Source organism: Anopheles coustani, chromosome 2, assembly GCF_943734705.1.
Source record: "Anopheles coustani chromosome 2, idAnoCousDA_361_x.2, whole genome shotgun sequence".
NCBI classification, from domain to species: Eukaryota; Metazoa; Arthropoda; class Insecta; order Diptera; family Culicidae; genus Anopheles; species Anopheles coustani.
The window spans coordinates 27,659,900-27,678,576 of NC_071289.1; the positions used below are offsets into that span (position 1 = coordinate 27,659,900).

Consider the following 18,677-nt stretch of genomic DNA (forward strand, 5'->3'; position numbering starts at 1 on the left):
GTTCATCACAAATATTTCGCAACAGATATTTTATTGTTTGGACGTGGTTTTTGGAATGTTTGTCTTGGACTCGCATTTCTTCCACAACAAATTAAACATTTCTTAACAACGCCAAAACATTCCATAAACACATTAACTGCGAAAAAGGATCCCCCATGCACCGCCTGTTGCAATAAACCAGTTCCGTTGGTCTTCCTAACCTACTGACTAGCTTCAGTGTGATGTTTGTTTTATGCTTTGCTTCTTCTTCTAAAACATCTTCGTAAGCTGTCCAGGCAATCAGTGCTCGGCAAAAAAACAGCAAGGTGAAAGAAAGAAAGAAAGAAACCGAGCGTTGAAGAAAACACCCCGTAAATCGCCCCCAGGCCATGTTTCCCCACGGGTGCTTCATTCGATCATATTTACTTATGCTGCCGCGTCGGTCCGTAATTGCATAATTTATGATCACTCGCTGCAAGATTGTATTCATTCGTGTGCCGTATGTGTGCTGCGCTCAGCTGCGCGACTGAGGGTGATTGATGCTGGTTATTTGGATTGCCGGTGTCATTATTATTAGGGCCCGGTTAGCCCTTACGATGCCGTTGGGGAGGAAAACAGTTTCTTGTCTGGAGCGAACTGTCCAAGGTGATCGTTTGCGATCCATTGCGCCTTCCACCGGCGATCTTACGATAGGGACCAATCAAACCGCACCGTTCCAGCTGTTGTACCGAGTGGGCTCAACTTCTGGATCAAAAAGGGCTCACGAAGGGGCTCTCAAGGGCTGCCCGCGGTGGGGGCCACTTTTCCACTCGATTTCGAGCGGTAGGAAAATAGTGGTTGCACTTTTGTTTTCGCTACGAGCTTCTTCGATTACGGATCGATGCAACAAAAAAACAAACACAACCGACCAGCACGCAAACTACCACCCAAGGCAGGATGAAAGTGAATGAGGTGAGAGAAAGATCACAGCATCAATTCGCGCGCGCGCGCGCAAACACCCATACAGCCGTGTGCTATCACTGCCGGTACATGCCGATGCCACATTGGTGGAACATATGTTGGCCGCGTTTGTAATAATAGTTGCATTCGCCATCAGGTTTGCAAACTCTTACCTTCATTTTCCATACACCTCTCCCGAAAACTCACCCTCCCTGGGCCAGCCGGGGTCCGGTGACGCGGGCCGGAGTGGTCTGCTGGATGATATAATCGGGGCATTTAGAAGAGCACATAATTGTCGCTCGCTCGATGCCGGAGCTTTTGCGGCAAGATTGGGCGTCCCTAATCGATACGATTCGAGCGCCGGCACAGGTTAACTCCCCAAAAAGGATTACGGAGCACTCGGGGGACCACCAAAGGGAATCGTAAGCCGTGTGCAACCATAATTCATCGTGCACCACTTGTTGTTCTATGAGAAAACGGAGTAATGACCATCACCAAACCCACGTCACGGTGCATTGTGTCGCAATAAAATCGCATGCTGCACCCGGCGTTAAGACTCCACTCCAGCGAAATTGGAACGAATCGAGAATCGCTTGGGGGTTGTTAAATTTCCTTTTGCCGTTAAGAATCTTGTTTGGCATCGTTTGGCGGCCCCGCTGGCAAAACGGTTTTCCTCACCCCCATCTACCCGGAGTCTCCTGAACGGGTTCGCGGTTCGACAAATGTTAGATAATTCTGTGCCTGTGTGCGTCCGACTGCATTACGTAACGTTTTGCTCTCCCGTATTCGAATGCATTGCCGGCTGCATCGGACCCGAATGGATATTTCGCACCGTTCAGTGGTCGATGGTGAGCAAATGGCGTTGCGCACCGCTTCTGCACGAAAAAGGATGCAAAATCGATGCGTGAGAAAGTTTCGTGCCCTCACCGAGCGTACAAGTTCGTTACTCCCTTGCGTGATCTGGTTTAGTTAAACACAATGTTGCTTCAAAGTAGAACAATTGAAGCAAAATGAAGAGAAAATTGTTTGTTTCGGTACATTTCTTCGTTGATAGCTTTGTTGAAAGTAAACGAATTGTCTGACGATTGGAACACGTAAAAAAGTTTCTTGTAGTTTATTGGCGTCGCAAAAAAAATGTAAACTGATATTATTTATTAGGGCATTAGAGCGCCTCCTTACTATTACTCATTTTCTCAGAACACCTTTTCTTCCACACAAATGCCAAATTATTTGTATAAACTAATACAATACAATAGTTTTTGCTTAGTATCCTTAACTTCAAATTGTACATCTCATATTATGTTTCAAAAAAATATTTAATTTTATCCTAAAGTATCATTCATACCAAAACTCTCATCCTATTCGTACGAAATGTGCTGCAAAACCAAACAAGTTTGGTTTTCGGCCCTATCGAGCCTACTGTTTGCCGATTTCACTAGGCAGGAAAAACCAGTGAACAGTAGCACACAAGAAGGGGAGGAAAAATAATAAATTTAATAGTGTTGCGTTGCGTATGGGTGCTTGCATCGCGTCGAAGCAAACTTCTTCGACAATTTGTGCGATACGATCGCGAAGACACTTAAATAAAAAACCATCGTCGCTCCTACCAGGGACGAAAGTAAGAAGTCATGCGCGAGAGGAAAAGTTCGTCTTTCTTCGCTTCGGTTACGAACGAAGCGCACGCGTCAAAAAGGGACGAACAACCAGCAATTGAAAGTCCTTCTCTTTTTTGGGTAACCACTGCTGTTTCCTCGGTCGTAGTACCAAAAATCATCTGCAAGGCGATTACTCAGCCATGACGGGTGAAATTTTCTGTTTGACCTCTGCGTAGAACACGCCGCTTTGATTGAGCGTTAATTTATCTGGTATCCTCTCGAAGGTACATCTTCGTGGCTTTTTTTTTAGTTTTGGGGTTGCGAAAACCATCATCAGCCGAAATTAAAGGGGGTAAAGTTTGTTTTCCGAAATTGTACTGGTTTATTTGTTTGTAAATATGTTGGAAAATAAGCTTTCTTATTTAAACACACCATATTTAGTTCACCAACAATTTATTAACGTTTCAATCCAAATTATTTTGTAGATAAACTTTTGAGGCCACATTTTTCAGCATACCAGTAGTTTATATAATGGTCGCAAAGAAAATTCGAACCGGCCAACAACCGTCGAGCGGAAAATGAAGTTGAGCGGAAAACACATTACTCAACCATGGGCAGCTGTGTGTGGTTACATTCCCGTGTGTGGTTTCGTTGGCCTCTAATGCACTTCGAACCTCTGCTGCTGATGATTGTGCACCGCAAGAGATCTTTTTCACTCGTCAACCGCACCATGGTCCGTTCAAGGCTTGTAATCTATGTGTGAAGGACGATGTGGGGAGAAACCGTTTTTTGAAGAACAAAACGTTTGGGCTTTGGTAAACTCAATATATTTGCTAGTGTTTTCGTAAGTCTCCAGAGCTGTTTAAATTTAATTTTAATTTAATTCAAAGAAATGATATTATTCTTATTATTACCTCTTCCTAAGAGGTAAATAAAACTATGTGATACTATTTTTAGCCGAGTCTCGCTATTTCAAAAGCAATATCAATCACGAAACAATCGTCCAACCGTCAATCATCGATGCTACAACCTTTAATCCCTGGTTTACGTAAGCCCAAATAGTAGTAAACAAGCGCCGGGCTGTCGTCGGACAGCAACGAAAGACTTCAATGAAATCAAACCCCCCCGTCAGCGACGAACCTCTCCCCGGGCAACCGACAGCCTTCCGCTCCGTGGCTCCATTTCAAGCCATTGCTCCAAATACCGATCGACCTAGTTTTCACGTTCCAGCCCATCACCGTCACCGGCCCCCTTTCGCGGGAGTCTCCTCCCGGGGCGTGTTTGGTGCCGGACCCACACTTCTCGCGGGTAAACTTTGCGAACCACTTCCAAGATCAATCAAATGGGACGATTTTATGCTTCAGCCAAGCCAATGCCGATGGGACAGAGTTTTCGAGAGGGAAGGGAATTATATTCCTCTAGCTTTCGATCTCTTTTCCACTGCCTGCCCGCTTGCTGCCGCACCATATGCCTTCCGGTCCAAGGCAAGCGGTCCATCCGCCGGCGAGTCAATCCCGGTGACCAATTTCCCGTCGACCCGGTGAGCCTACGAGGGCTCGGAAAAGCAATTGGGCGGGATATCGATAGAGATAAAAAAATTAATAAAAACACAGGAGAAGAACGGCGGGAAGAAAAATGCCGCACAGTAGAACTAATACATTTATTTACGTTCAAACATTTCCAAAGCCCCCTCGAGCCAACATTATGTTGTGGAGTAGCATGTCGATGTGTTGAGTGTTCGTATGTTGTTACCTGCTGTTTGTTTTCCTTTTCTTTTTTTTTAGGTGCTGTTTTGCTCACTTTATTTGCGCTCCGCGATAAAACGCAAGCCGCGCGGCATGAAAAGTGAAAGCATAGCAGGTCAACGCCGTTTTGGCCAAGTTACCTAGTGTCCGGCTAAGGCGTGCGCGTGCCCTGCCGCGTGCGTCGCGAGTTCATTATGACTGCATGGCGGGGAGCGCCCCACCATCATTTCGCCATCACGTCCCCCTCCCTCTCCCCCCCCCCTCCTCCTGCAGCCGGACGATGACCTGCGGGCGCGGTAGCATAATGTGTGCCATTTGCTCGCCTCTTGAGACATCGTCGGCTGTGATCGACAAAAATGATCTTCACGGAGATTTGAAAAGGAAACTCCAATGGAAAGAACGGAATGAGCTGTAGGAGAGGGTGGCGGTGGCAAAGGTTGGTACAGGGCCTGGGCTCGTGTTGCGTGCCCTCCGTAGGATGGTTGAAACAAAAAGTAGCAAAAACACATACCTACACCATTAGGCTCGATGTACCGGCATGCGTCAAGATGTAGCGTTCAGGTGAAGAAAGGGAAAAACAAAACCAACAGAAACATTGCTCGAAAAAAAAAAATCTCCCCCCATCCAGCATAAGTAAAAACGCGACGGCATTGTTGCATAATAAAAATCTATCCTCAAGACCGTATAACCTATATCTCGCTAATTAATCTGCACGCGGACAAGCGAAAGCGCTAGAGACACATCGTAAGGTGGCACGCGGAGGAAAACAGAGGGAAGAGTGCACCCTCCCGGGTGCAATCGAGTAAATTGGCAAATTTAACGTACGCGCACAAATATGCCCACAGAAAACGGCCGGGGGTAACACAAAAATGGCAAGCCATCTTCGGCAAAGATCTTCGGCGTTGGAAATTGTCTAACTTTTCCTCCGCATTAGCGCGCGGGTGATATCGCGCGGGTTTTTCTTCGCACCTCGCGCACCCATTGTTCGGCGCCGCGACGGCTGATGATGGCCAATAATTTCGTTCGCATTCAGGTGCAGCTCAGTCGGACAGTTTAATTGCTTGATGGTTTCTTGATGGGTGAATGCGAACGGGCTCGTCGAGAAGGTGTCTGTCACGGAAAGCCCGCACAGGCTCACCCTTTCATTGCACGGGAAAACAATGCATAATCAACTCGTTTGTTGAAATCTGTGTGTCAAACAGTTGGACCACGGTCCAGTTGCGAGACGGTAAGAAGCAGCCTCCGCTTCGAGGGTGGCTCGACATGGCAAAACATGGCAATCCGGTGCAGTTGCAATGCGATCACATAAGGGACCCCTCGGTATGGAATGCACCCGTAGCCGCGAGCGAAAAGACACAATGACAATTATGGTGATTTATTTGACACCTTCACCTGGTCAGCTGGGCGGGCTGGTTCGGCTTGCCGGGTCACTTGCCGGGCGCGCTGTCTGCATTTGAGCATGATTTTTGACATGAGCTCGCAGCATGACATCGCATCGATCCGCGACGGTGCACCTCGACGGAACATGAATGCATCATGCATGCTGCAGTAACACATCCTCCTCGCAGCCAGCGAGAGGGGTAGAGATCAGCCTCGGGCCGCGGGTGAGATAATCGAATCAATTAAACCACGATTCTGTCCTCGGGTAACCCCTGTCCGGACGGCGTGGTCGGCGAAGTGGAAAGCCGAAAATATGAATTTCATCCAACTGTAACTGGTATGGCGTTTTCTAATCTCTCGCGATCGTACTTCCTCCATCGGGAGCGCCATCGGCTCCGGTGAGTGGATTCAGCACGATCATCGTCCGTATTTTAAGGGCGCATAAAGGTTACGTGAAAACGTCTTTTATGCCCCGGGCCGGAGCCGTAACAAGCATAATCCGCCACCATCACCGGCACTTGCTGTACGAAATGTTGCGCTCGATAGACACAAACACTCACACACAGCAAACGGTCATCAATTGCGTTAATTCTATCAATTATCGCAAGTGCGATGTATGTTGCCCGCTTGCCAGCTAAATCGTTACTAAACTTCCGAAAGGATTTCGCGCAGGTCCGGTTCGTTGACACGATTGGGTTGGTAAATGGAAAAGAAGTGTGGTGCAGAAGAAAAAAACCAACAGCACAACAAAACAAATATTACCAAATGGCGAAACAAAAAAAATAGCCGGAGGAAACCGATTCGCTAAAGTTTGCCAATTTCGCCTTTTTTCGCCATCCTTCCCAGCCACGCGCCATCATACCTTCTCCCCGCACGAGCTGCTTCCTATTTACTAGCGAAATTTTTCCTTCTCTTTTTACACCATGTTTTTCCTCCTATGTGCCAACGGTGGGTTGCATACCCGCGGCCACCATCATCGACGCCCCGAAACCCGGCACCGAACCACGCGCCCATTTCTGTGTGGATCGGGTGCGTTTTGCTGGGCATCGATTTTTCCATCGCCCTTGCTGTACGGTTTTTTTTTTATTATTATTTCGGCATGGCTTTTCCTGCCGCTACTTTCGTCGTGGGTTTCGTTTTCCTGCCATACGGGCACATTTTCCATTAATTTATATATTTTAACAACGGCTACTATTTACTCTTACTTCGTTCTTCATTTTTCTGCCGTTCCGTTCACGTCTAATTGCCGATGGCTAGGAGTTTGGTAAGCGGGCGAGCAGTACGGGCCGCGCAAATCATCCCCATGCACACGAGGTGGACGGAGCCTATATGCGATCGAGCCGACTACGTGTCCGGACGGACGGCCGATCGAAAGCAAACGATTGCATTAAGCGACGGGGTTTGCGGCACCGAGTGCCGGATCGGATTTTCGAAGGCCGTTGGCTTTCCCGGCAATCAGGGTGGAGCCCAATCTTGCGAGGCCCGAAAAGCAATAGAATTTATAATCCAAAACGGACGCGGTGGTCCAAAGCGGTGGTGGAAAAAAAAGAAAACCCTTTGACGCAATTGGAAGACTAATTTAATCAGTGGCAATAGCAGACAACAGGAAGAAGCATGGAAAACATCGTAAAAAACCGTGTGTTTAATATCGGGCAGAGAGGCAGGAAAACACTTCCAATGTGAAGATGCATGCACTCGAAAGAAACTGATGATTATTTTCCTTCATTTTTCAGAAATTTTACGAAGGAATCCAAAGAGATAGATAGCTAAACATGATGAACAGAGTTTTGGAAAATAAATGAAACTAGTGAAAAGTTGAAGAACAAAATTAAATTCGAAAAATTTAGCTGATAATTATTATCCTTCAATTTTCATAAACTTTGCAAATGAAAGTAAAGAAGAAGATAGCTAAACATGATGAACCGAGTTGGGGGGAAATGAATGAATTAGATATTAGCCAAAAACGAAAGGTGAAGAACAAAACTAAAATCGAAAAATTCATCTGATGATAGTTTTCTTATAAGTTTCTGAAACTTTACGAAGGAATCCAAAGACGTAAATAGCTAAACATGGTGAACAGAGTTTAGGGTAATAAACGAATTGGAAAATAGCCAAAAACCAAACTAAATTTGAAAAATGTATCTGATGATAATTTTCTTACAATTTTCTGAAACTTTGCGAAAGAAATCAAAGAAGTAAATGGCTAAACATGATGAACAGAGTTGAGGGGAATGAATAAAATAGAAACTAGCCAAAAACGACAGTTGAAAAATAAAATAAAAAACGGAAATGATAACTGATGATAGTTTTCATCCAATATTCTGAAACTTTACGAAGGAATCCAAAGAGGAAGATACCTAAACATGATGAACAGAGTTTGGGAAAATTAACGAATTTAAAAATAGTCGACAACCAAACTAAATTCAATAAATTTAACTGAAGATAGTTTTCTTACAAATACATGATAAATAGAGTTGAGGTAAATAAATGACGAGAGTTGAAAAACAGTACGAAAATGTTGAATAATGATAGTTTTTGGACAACTTTAAAAACCAAAACTACATTTCAAAATTTTATAAAACCACGGTGATTATCATTCTAATATTTTATATGATTGGAATATTCCAAAAGCTACAAACAATTCCTTGTCATATTTAAACATGAACTTTATGATATGATTATGGCGAAAGTTGAACATACATATGTCTTCTATTACAACCATTTTTACATTCTTATATACTATACAAGTTTTATCCTCCACCAACATTTTACTATTATTACTTTTTTATATTAATAGAATAAAACTAAAGTTATCTGATTATGATCGAAAATCTATCTATCAAATCCTCTCGTTAACACCCTTTGGATGGCAAAGTAACCTAATTCTTTCATTACCCGCTATCAATGCCCGCTCTCTCGCACACACATAACTCAATCAAATTATGTCGATGCATCCAGAAAACGATGCAACAACGATTTTCCACCGCCCAACCCAACCGCGCACGGGGGTGTACGATCGCATGTCGGAAGCCCATTCACGCGCCGGTGGAGTGCGGAAAAATTACCACCCAGTCCCCCTTTTTAGCGTTACACCTGTAAAATGCAACCACAACACAACCGCAAACGCCGCCTTACGCGACGAACCAAACGCTGACGCTTCGGTGGGTCGGAAAACTCCGTATGCATAACGTTACCACGGTTATGGGGGGGGGTTACGATGACGGTCCGGTTGGCCATATGTGCCTTTTTGCTGTTGTATTTTTTGTGCTTTGTTATGGTGGCTCGTTTTCTTTTCTTCTCAATTTCTGACGTTTGCCACCCAACCGGGCTGTCCAACCGCTGGCCAACCGTTGGTCATCTGTTTCTCTCTTCTTTCTCGAAGGCTCCAAGGCTTTTCAGCCACCTCGCCCCTGCCCCCTCCCCCCCACGATTTCCTTGGAAGAGATCGTCCCCTTACTTCGCCAGTCGGTAGAATCGGACACCCTCCTTCCCACCACCCGCCCATTCCTGTACCATCGTCGAAAGGTTTCCTGACGAAAATGTGGGGTTTGTGTTTGTATGCGCACAAGCCCCCCTCCCGCCCCTTCCAAGTGGTCTTCCCTTGTGCCACGCGAGGCTGCATTTCTTTCGCCCAAACGACTCGTCCGTGAACCCCACGCTCTCGTTAGACAGGGATGGAGCGATGTGCAGCGGCCAAAGACGGCACCGAAGAAGGCTCTCCGAAACGGGGGAGAGCCGAGAAAATGGCTATTGGGTTGGAAAAGGCCCCGCTCGGGCTGTGGGGCGGAATGGGAGGTGACGTGAAAATGGCGCTATTCACTCTCTTTCTACCGGATTGGGGGTACGTATAATCCCTCCACACCCCGTGAGTCGCGCCTCCTTTCACTTCATCCTAACCATCCGACCAAAAACAAAAAAAAAACCCTCCAACTCGGCGGAAAGCCTCGGAGCGCGGAGGCTCGCTTTCGGAGAGGCAGCGAATCGTACCGAGATCGGCCGTGCCAGGTGTGGTGGTGCGGTGCCGGGGGAGGGCGGAGGAGAAAACCTGTCCGTATAAAAACCAGCGCCAGCGCCAAACTCACCATCAGTTGTCTACTTGCTTCTTTTACAGAACACATTTCATTCGGATTAAATATGAAATTGTTGGTAAGCAACCGTTTCTCATCAGATCAGTTTCTTAAGGGAGTGAAGCAAACGGCGAATAGATTAACTAACGTGCAGTTGACAGTTGATCTCTTGCGTGCTCAAGTGGTGAACAGTGAAGAACTTTCGAGTCGATTTTCCCGACATCCATCGAGGATCCATCCATCGGGAAATTGTGATCAGTGATTGAGCAGAGAGAGAGAGAGTGTGTCGATAGGCAGGATAGGATTCTACTTGGTTTTCCCAAGTGAAATATTCAAACTCAATGTGATCGATAGTTTTCCGGAAAGAGGCCTCAACACTTTCTCTCCATAATCAATACGAACCTCTTTTTTCGCGGATTGCGTGGTGGTTGGAGAAATTACTAAAAATTGTTCCAACTTTGTATAGGCCTGCCTAAAAACATTCTGCTCCGGTTAAGACCATTTCGGATCTTGCCCATTCTCGGCATCGAAACGAAATCCAGTTACCTCCAGCCGTTCGGTTACCTTTACTTTCACAACGTTTGCTGTTTTTCTCCCCTCACAAATCACACCAGAAGTGAAATTCTTTGCCGCGAAAGACGCAAGCGCTCGGTTTCTGTTTCCCTTTCATGCCTTCCGTGCGCGGTTTTCCGCCCCGGGGCTTTCGTTCCCATTTCGGGAAGCAAGGCGCATTCCTTTCTCCTCGGTTCGGTTTTGGATTCTGCTTTGTGGGTCCATCCCGCTTCCATACAAGAAAAATCGCACGCTACGCTGGGCGGGATTTTGTTGTTTTCGAATTTGAACCCTCCCCCTGGCCGTTAATTGCACCGCAAGGTCGTTGGGCTTCCGGTAGGTTGTAGCTTCGTGGCGTCGAGAAAGTACTGGAATCAATGAACTGTTCAAGCTTCGAAGCTGTATAGGAAGTTGGAAGCATCTCTTGCGGGTTTAGATTTCTCGACGGGGGCTATAAATAGCCGTTTGGCGGTTTGCTAAACATTTCCTCGCACTAATTAACATGCGCTCGTCTTCTCTCTCTTCCCCTTCTCCCCACCCACCAGGGCGTTGTCTGCCTACTAGCCCTGGTGCTTTTCGCATCGGCCGAAGATGAAAAGAAACCAGTGGCGGAGGCCAAAGTAGAGGACAGCAAGGCGGACGAGTCGCAGGCGCTCGACGAGAAGAAACAGGACAAGCGCGGACTGCACGGCTGGACCGGAAGCTTCGGCGGTGGCTACGAGGACCACCATGAGGTGCCCCACTTCGAGACCCACGAGGAGAAGACGCTGACCATCGTGAAGAAGGTCCCCGTCCCGTACCCAGTGGAGAAGCACATCCCGGTGGCGGTGGAGAAGCACGTCCCGGTTCCGGTCAAAGTTGGCGTGCCCAAGCCCTACCCGGTCTACAAGACGGTCCACTACCCGGTCAAGGAGATCGTGAAGGTGCCCGTGCACGTCCCGGCCCCGTACCCCGTCGAGAAGAAGGTCCCCGTCCCAGTCCATGTGCCGTACGATCGTCCCGTCCCGGTTAAGGTGTACGTCCCGGCTCCCTACCCAGTTGAGAAGAAGGTCCACGTCCCGGTGAAGGTCCATGTCCCCGCTCCGTACCCGGTGGAGAAGAAGGTCCCGTACCCGGTGAAGGTTGCCGTGCACGTTGAGAAGCCGTACCCGGTCGAGAAGATCGTCCACTACCCAGTCCATGTACCAGTCGATCGCCCCGTCCCGGTCCATGTTGACAAGCCAGTCCCAGTGCCGGTGGAGAAGCCAGTGCCGTATGAGGTCATCAAGAAGGTCCCGTACCCAGTCCATGTCCCGTACGATCGTCCCGTTCCGGTGCACGTCGAGAAGCCAGTGCCAGTGCCGGTGAAGGTCCCAGTCCCACAGCCCTACCCGGTCGAGAAGCACATCCCGGTCCCGGTCGAGAAGCACGTCCCGTACCCCGTGAAGGTTCCGGTTGAGCGCCCGGTTCCGGTCGAGATTGAGAAGCACGTGCCTTATGAGGTCGAGAAGCCAGTGCCGTACCCAGTCAAGGTCCCGGTCCATGTTCCGGTTCACCACGAGGAGGAGCACCACCACCACCACGAGGAGGTCCACCAGTCCGAGGGTCTGAGCGAACATCACGACTTTGGTTCTCATCACTAAGCGAAGAAGAGCCCCCATCATTTCATTATTTATATCGCAAAACTTGTGATCTTAGTTGCTAGAGCAGGCGCGCGGGGATGCCCCTCCCACGCCGCCTGTCCATCGTCCACCCATCCCCATAGCGAACACTACACACATTCCAGCCCCATTTCGTCATCGTCACTGTCCGCAGCGGCAACTCTGTTACAACTGACCAAACCTAGCTCAAGATTCACATCGCAACGCTCTGTAAAGTAATGTCGAAAAACTGATCAAAACAACGAACATCTACGAAACGGGAACGGCAGGAGAGGTAAATGAGGCTGCGCGTGAGGCTGCCCGCGACAGGAGATCGCACAACGGACCACGGGCTGATGGACGCGACCGCGCACCGAAGAAGATTGGCCAGTTTCAGCGGAATTCCCTTTCCTCCAAACGGGAAGGAATTACGGGAAACTCGGCAACAGACACGGTCCCACTCGGTGCGGTTCCGGTCCAGTCCAGCCCGGGTCGCAAGCCTCTGGCGACGTTGCGCTCGTCCTCCTCCATCGAGCAATCTCACCGCAGCCCCAAATTTAACGAAACCCAAAGTTCCAGCCGAAAGGCGAGCATCCCAACGCTTTAGTCCCTCCGAGGCGTACACCACCTCCTGAACTCCGAACACGCCCGGATCTAGATCAAAAGATGCGATCTCCCCCACACGTTCCTAAACACCACACCGGGGGGGGCGGGCGTGTCCGGTGCGCATCGCGGTGGTGCGCGCGCGAGGTAGAAAGCTGGGATTTTCCCGACCTTCGTCGGCCACCCGTCGGTTGCTCCCTGCAGCTAGGATTACGATATGGCGCAGGTGTTGCACCCGACTCACTCACGCGTGTCCGAGTCGTTAAAGAAATTGTTTTTTTGTTATGTAGATTTTTAAAAACGTGTACCAACGTGTAACAGTCAACACATACACACACCAGGCGAACAGGCAATACCAAATGTACCAGGCGATAATCGGAAACGACAAAAAGAACCGAAGATGAAAACGCATAAAACATTCGCGCAAAGTGCTGTAAATATCGAAACCGAACATTTCAAGATTTTTGTTTTACACATTTCAAACCGCTTACCCGCGTCAAGGAGAGAGAGAGAGAGAAAAAAAACATGAGAGAGAGGAAAAAGGTACTAGAGAAAGGAAACTTAAATTGAACGAACAGGCAAAGGAAAATGGCGGAAGAAAAACGCACCAAACACCACCCCCCGCGGGTCGCCAAGACCAAGGCCAGACCAGGCCAAACCGAAACTCGATCTGATGGTTTTTCTGAGCTTTTTTTTCGTTTTTTGCGCTCCTCTCCGTATGCATTGATTGTTGTTTATTTTTTGTTTTTTATGATACTTTTTTTTTGCTCTGTTTACGATGTAAAAAAGAATGGAAAAAAAGAAATAAAAAAAAATGTGATTGTAAAAAAAACACCATTAAGACGTTTTTGATAAACCTGTTTGCGAACAGAACTGCATCCATCCGAAGGATAAAATTTATTTTTCCCATTTCCATTTACATCTCTTTTTGGTTTACTTTCCACAAAACCATGCAATAAAATCTCCACATGTTTTCTAAATTGAAAAAAAAACATGAAAAACCATAAACCAACCAACAGCGTTGTGAAGAAATTACAACTCCAAACGGCCGCGGGTGGTTGCGCAAGGTCGAACACGCAGCTCTCGGCTGTTGCGTCGACGTCGCCGTCGTCGTCGTTGATGCGCGATATGAAGAAAATCACCCACCGACGCCAATTTATGTGCATTATGATTACGCCACCCGCTCGAAGGGGCGTCGAAGATGTTGGTCAATTTTCTTCGGGCAAATGCGTTCGCGGACGGTGCTTTAATGTGGATTCCGGAACGGTATCGGCTGTACTGGCGAAACTTCCAGCTTATCCGAAGTCCATGAAGTAACCGGCGCACTCATGACTTCCTGGGAGCTGGTGGATCGAAGCATCAAGAGAGCTTCAACTCGTCGTGTCGGTTTCAAATTTCCTCCCGACGGTGCGGCGTTTGTACGACTGTGGAAATTTTTGGGGCCACGAACCAAACCGCGTACGCACGGGTTCGCCCGGTTTGCGTGGCGATTTGCGCAAGATAATGAGCAATGTCAGTTGGAACCGATTGCGCGAATTCGAGCCGGTAGCGAGTTGGGGTTTTGTAACCACACATCACATCACATGAGCCCGCCGCCATCGCGGGTCAGTCTGGCCGTCTGAGTGTACGCTAGTCGTGCAAATCTGTGAAAGTGCAGTCGACAGCATACCCTCGGCACAGCGGGAGAGCCGACGGGGGAAGCGAGGGCAAACCCGATGCGCATCGTACACGGTAATAGTCCGGTCGGTTAAGTGCAAGGGAAATCCTTCGCCCAGGCACGTGCCGAGTCGATTTCCACCGTGAAAAGCTTTCGCAAGGGATATTGCGTCGAGGGATGTTGACAGGTCCGCGTCGGAGTCAGTCCAGGCGGCTGAGCAGATCCCTTTTGACGGTGGCATTCGTTTCCAGTGGCGTAGTGGCATTGACTGGACGCCAGCTAGACGCTCGATCGGTTTGGTAACGTATTAAGTCGAAGGTTAATCCACACAAACGATTTGTTTGTTTGTGCAATGGTCTGAAATCTGGCGTAAAGGTTTTGCAGCCGCTCGGATTACCATTTATTGAGGCTAATAAGATTTTACGATTCAAACCATAATGCTTTGAAAGTGTGACGTAAATGTGCATATTGGCTTAAAAAATGTTTCTCATACCAAAGAAATTCCAAATCAAGTGTATTTATATGGTTATATTGTGAATTTAGGGTAATGGTACCAATAATAGAGCATTTAGTCATGTAACTAACAACATGGTGTAGTAGAACACAATATTTTACATGTTGATACCAATTATGGTTTCCATTGTAACCTCTATTCTTCAGAATAGATGATATGGTTCCTATAGTTGAGGTTTTCGTTCTCATAGACCAGTGCATATTGCAGTAATTTATAGTCTTAAGGAAATCATGACATCCTTTATAAATTCTTAAGGAATCCAGCATCAGTCCAACCTGTTTGGAAAATAAGAATTTTGTAGCCTTTATATCACGGAGTAGGAAGGTTTAACTTTTGATCACTCCGTAGAGGATCAAAAACCATTATATTTTGTAGAACTAGGATTCTACTACAACCATTATTGGTATTAGCACCACCATGGAATCACTTACCCTATGCTAAATCTTATACTTTGAAGAGAGCAGATATGGCATTTGGAAAACAGGAAATATAGTGTTTTAAACACAGACAGTACTCACTTGATGTAGGGGATATTAGCGGCGACGTGATACTTTGCGCCAGGGTCAAAGTCAAGTTCGGACCTCAGCACGGGCGGTTTCACGCCACCGTACTCTTCCCTGCGAAATGGAACGAAGCAAAAACAGAAAGAAAAACGGAGCACTTATAGTCACGAGCTGATGACCGGAAAGACAGCCAGACCACTTCCACCACGTGCGACGCATTTATGGTCGTCGGGTACCGCTATGGCGTGCCCACCTACCTCAGCAGCCACCAGTGGCAGTTGTATTGCTCCTTGCGAATGCGCTTGCTGAAGACGTCGTACCGCCAGGCTTCAAGGGCGAGTGCGAACGGCAGAAAGACTACCTTCTCCATCGCCAGCGAAAACAGGAAATTGATATCGTGCGCCGTATCGTCGACGGACTTCTGGACGAGGCCGAGGTTTTGCAGGTGCTTGGGCGATGCGACCGAGAGCGAGATTGCGTCACCGATCGCCTCGTGGAAACCTACGCAGGAGGTTCGAAAACACGAAAAAGATATTATAGAAAGCGTTCGATCGAATCCCAGCTATCGCCCGGTTTAAGCGCTCCCACCTGGATTAGCACCGTCCCGGAACACCTTCGGATTGTTGCGGTAGTTCAGGAAGTACTGTATGTGCGCCAGCTCGTGGTGCACCGTGATGAAGTCCTTGTGCGTCACCTGCGTGCACATCTTCACGCGGTAGTCCTTGCCGGTGCAAAAGTCCCACGACGATGGCTGACACAGGATCGGACGATCCGGTGGTTGCGTAAGTATGGACGACGCCCAGAACTCCGGTGCCATCGCGGACATGTTCATCGACACGAAGAACTCCTCCGCGATCTGGAACATCACCAGAGGGTTGTACCCCTGCTTCTGCATCTCCGGGGTCACCTCGAGGAAACTGCGCCCCGGGTACGGTATCACAATGTCCAGTATGTTCTGCCAGCTCTGACCGTACATGTCACCCAGTATATGATCCGGCAGAGGAGCGTTCCGGTTGATCTTGTCCGGTCCGTAAAACTCGCGCAACTTGCGCCGTACGTACGCGTGAATCATCTCGTACAGGGGCAGTATCTCGCGCCACACTTGCTCCATTTCCTCGCGGAAGTTGGCCCGCGACTCGTACGGGAACGTCCAGTAGGCGGAAGCGTCGGTAAAGTCTGACGAACAACACCGATAAGTATGCTAATTAAAGGGGTATTTAGACGACGGATACTTACTGTTGACACGGGCTGCGTCGTTGGTTAGGTCGACCAACTGCTCGAACAGATCTCGCATGTTCCGGCCCGACTTCCGGCGCCACTCGAGCCAGGTGTACTGCAGCTCGTTCCAGTCACGACTTTTGGCCATAATCTGCAGATAGAAAATGACACGAGCGTGTGAATAAAATGTGTAGCCAAAGTTTATTAGTTCTGCATTCGTTCGCCTTACGTCTTTCAGGTGCGGCTGTAGACGCAGACCACACTCGAACGGCTGCTCGTACGCGCAGATGGAGGCCCCATTGAAGATGGCAAGCATGTCGTTGACGATTCTATTGTACTGTCAGTGCGTGGGAACAAAGTTTCGAGCGACTCGTTAATATCTCGATCTTCAGTATGCCATGATGGCCATCTTACCCTGTCGAGCTGATCCGGTGGCAGCGCACTCGGCCCAATTATAGACATAAGCCGCACCTGACGGTACAGTTTGTCGTCGAAAATCTTCGTCTGGTCTATGCGACGCATTTGATCCCACAGCAGGCGCTGAAAGTCGTTGTATCGTTGCTGGGCAGCGAGCTGTTGGTTAACGTGGAATGTTTTGACTCATTGTTTGATTGCATTTAAACATCTTAATTATTTAGGAGTTCCAACGACTGGTCGAAACTTTTATTTGCCACGCGGTTACAAGAAAAATATTAATTTACATCTCAATTCATTAAAGGCAGTATAAAAAGTATCTTTTATTTCTCATGAAGGTGTCTTAAAGGTCAGTTCCAAGGGCTACCGTTCAACCGATTTACGTGGTATCATTTCAAAGTTTGTGGGTACCGTTCGTTTCGTTCCAAGTCTATTTGTTTTTTCTTCGTCATTTCAGTCCCATGCACCAAAGCTGCTAAACAATGCTAATACCCGCATCTCGCGATCTCTCAGCCTCTCCGAGTCATGCATTAAACAAAACCCGAAGAACGCATGCGCCACGATGACTAACTCCGGCGCTGCCATACGTACGCCCTCACCAGAAGCCGCTAATGATCGGTGTATGTCAATGTCAACCTCCAACCAAGTCCCAGGCACACTATCTTCTGTCTTTCTCACTCGTAAAGATCATTTTCCCACAACTAATTTTCCTTCCAAACGGTACTGCACAACTACAGCAAATGGGCATCGACTATGAGTTTTGACCACAAGATTTATGAACGGCGTTCAGGTACCGTTTTTTGGAACTACGCCAACTCACTTACCGCCTCAACCTGCGTCGCATCGTTGATGTTCGTCTCGAAGTTCCACTGGGCAGCGACGTTCAGCGAACACTCCAGCGAGCTTTTCCGATCGATATCAGCCAAAAACGTTCGCAACTTTTCCGTTTCCGCCCGAAAGCGGCGCTCGTTTTCGGCCCGTATCCGTTCCTCTTCCTGGCTTCGATACGGGTCCCGGTAGCTCGGGTCCCGGTACGGGTTGGGGTCATCGCCCGGAAAGCGCTGATTCGGATCACGGAACCCCGGGTCACGATAGTTTGGATCCCTGAAGCCCGGCTCGCGGTAGTTGGGATCCCGATTGTTTGGATCGCGGAATCCCGGCTCGCGATAGTTGGGATCCGGATTGCGACCACCGAACGTTGGGTCGTTCGGATTGTACGGCCGGGCGTTGGGATTGTATCGGTTGCGCTCGTCGTCACGGTTCGGCGTGTACGGAGTGCGATCGCGATAGAGCAGAGGGTTGTCCACATCCGAGACGTACCCGTTAGGGTTCCGATTGCCGCCCTCACGGTAGAGCGATGGGTTGTCCACGTCGGACACATACGGATTGGGACTCCGGTCGCCAGGGTAGCGTCCGTTCGGAGTCCGGGAGCCCGGATCGAACCCTCGATCGCCGTTGTACCGATTGCGATCGTTGTAGGAATACGGCTGCGGGAGTACAAATGAAATCAATTGAACCCATCATTGATGGAAACTATCTCGAAGTAGACTGTCACTCACCGAATCGGGTCGATCTCGACGATCGTAATCACTGTTCTGTGCCCGACCCTCGAGCTGGGGATAGTTTGGTTTTTCGTCCTGCTCATCATCATCATCATCCTCGTACGGTGGACCAAAGCGTTCGCTTCGGTTTCGATCGAACGGACTAACGCCATCAGCACTGTTGATGCCAAGTGGAACCCGCGTCGGCGATGTACCATCGTTGGGAAACGCCCCGGGACGACCTCCCGGTGGCGCCAACGGTGGCAAGTTTAGCTGAGGATCCGCTTCACAATGAACCGACTGTACGAGCAGCAACCCAAATATGGTGCACTTTATCACTAGCACGAACAT

The 18,677-nt window shown here is 48.5% G+C and overlaps 2 protein-coding genes across 2 annotated transcripts in view; one reads left to right on the forward strand and one right to left on the reverse strand.

Moving 5' to 3' along the window:
- Positions 1–18,677, reverse strand: part of LOC131265837 (angiotensin-converting enzyme) — a 61,860-nt gene extending 43,183 nt beyond the window's left edge. Inside the window, exons 1-8 of the mRNA XM_058268168.1 lie at positions 18,345–18,677; positions 17,610–18,272; positions 16,786–16,944; positions 16,601–16,708; positions 16,390–16,522; positions 15,742–16,329; positions 15,411–15,654; positions 15,169–15,267 (exon numbers count right to left, since the gene is read on the reverse strand). Coding sequence (XP_058124151.1) covers positions 15,169–15,267; positions 15,411–15,654; positions 15,742–16,329; positions 16,390–16,522; positions 16,601–16,708; positions 16,786–16,944; positions 17,610–18,272; positions 18,345–18,677 — 2,327 coding nt within the window. The remainder of the gene's footprint in view (positions 1–15,168; positions 15,268–15,410; positions 15,655–15,741; positions 16,330–16,389; positions 16,523–16,600; positions 16,709–16,785; positions 16,945–17,609; positions 18,273–18,344) is intronic.
- LOC131265839 (uncharacterized) lies at positions 9,773–11,879 on the forward strand. Its single transcript, XM_058268170.1, has 2 exons — positions 9,773–9,784; positions 10,803–11,879. Exons 1-2 carry the CDS (start codon positions 9,773–9,775, stop codon positions 11,877–11,879), a joined length of 1,089 nt encoding a protein of 362 aa, XP_058124153.1.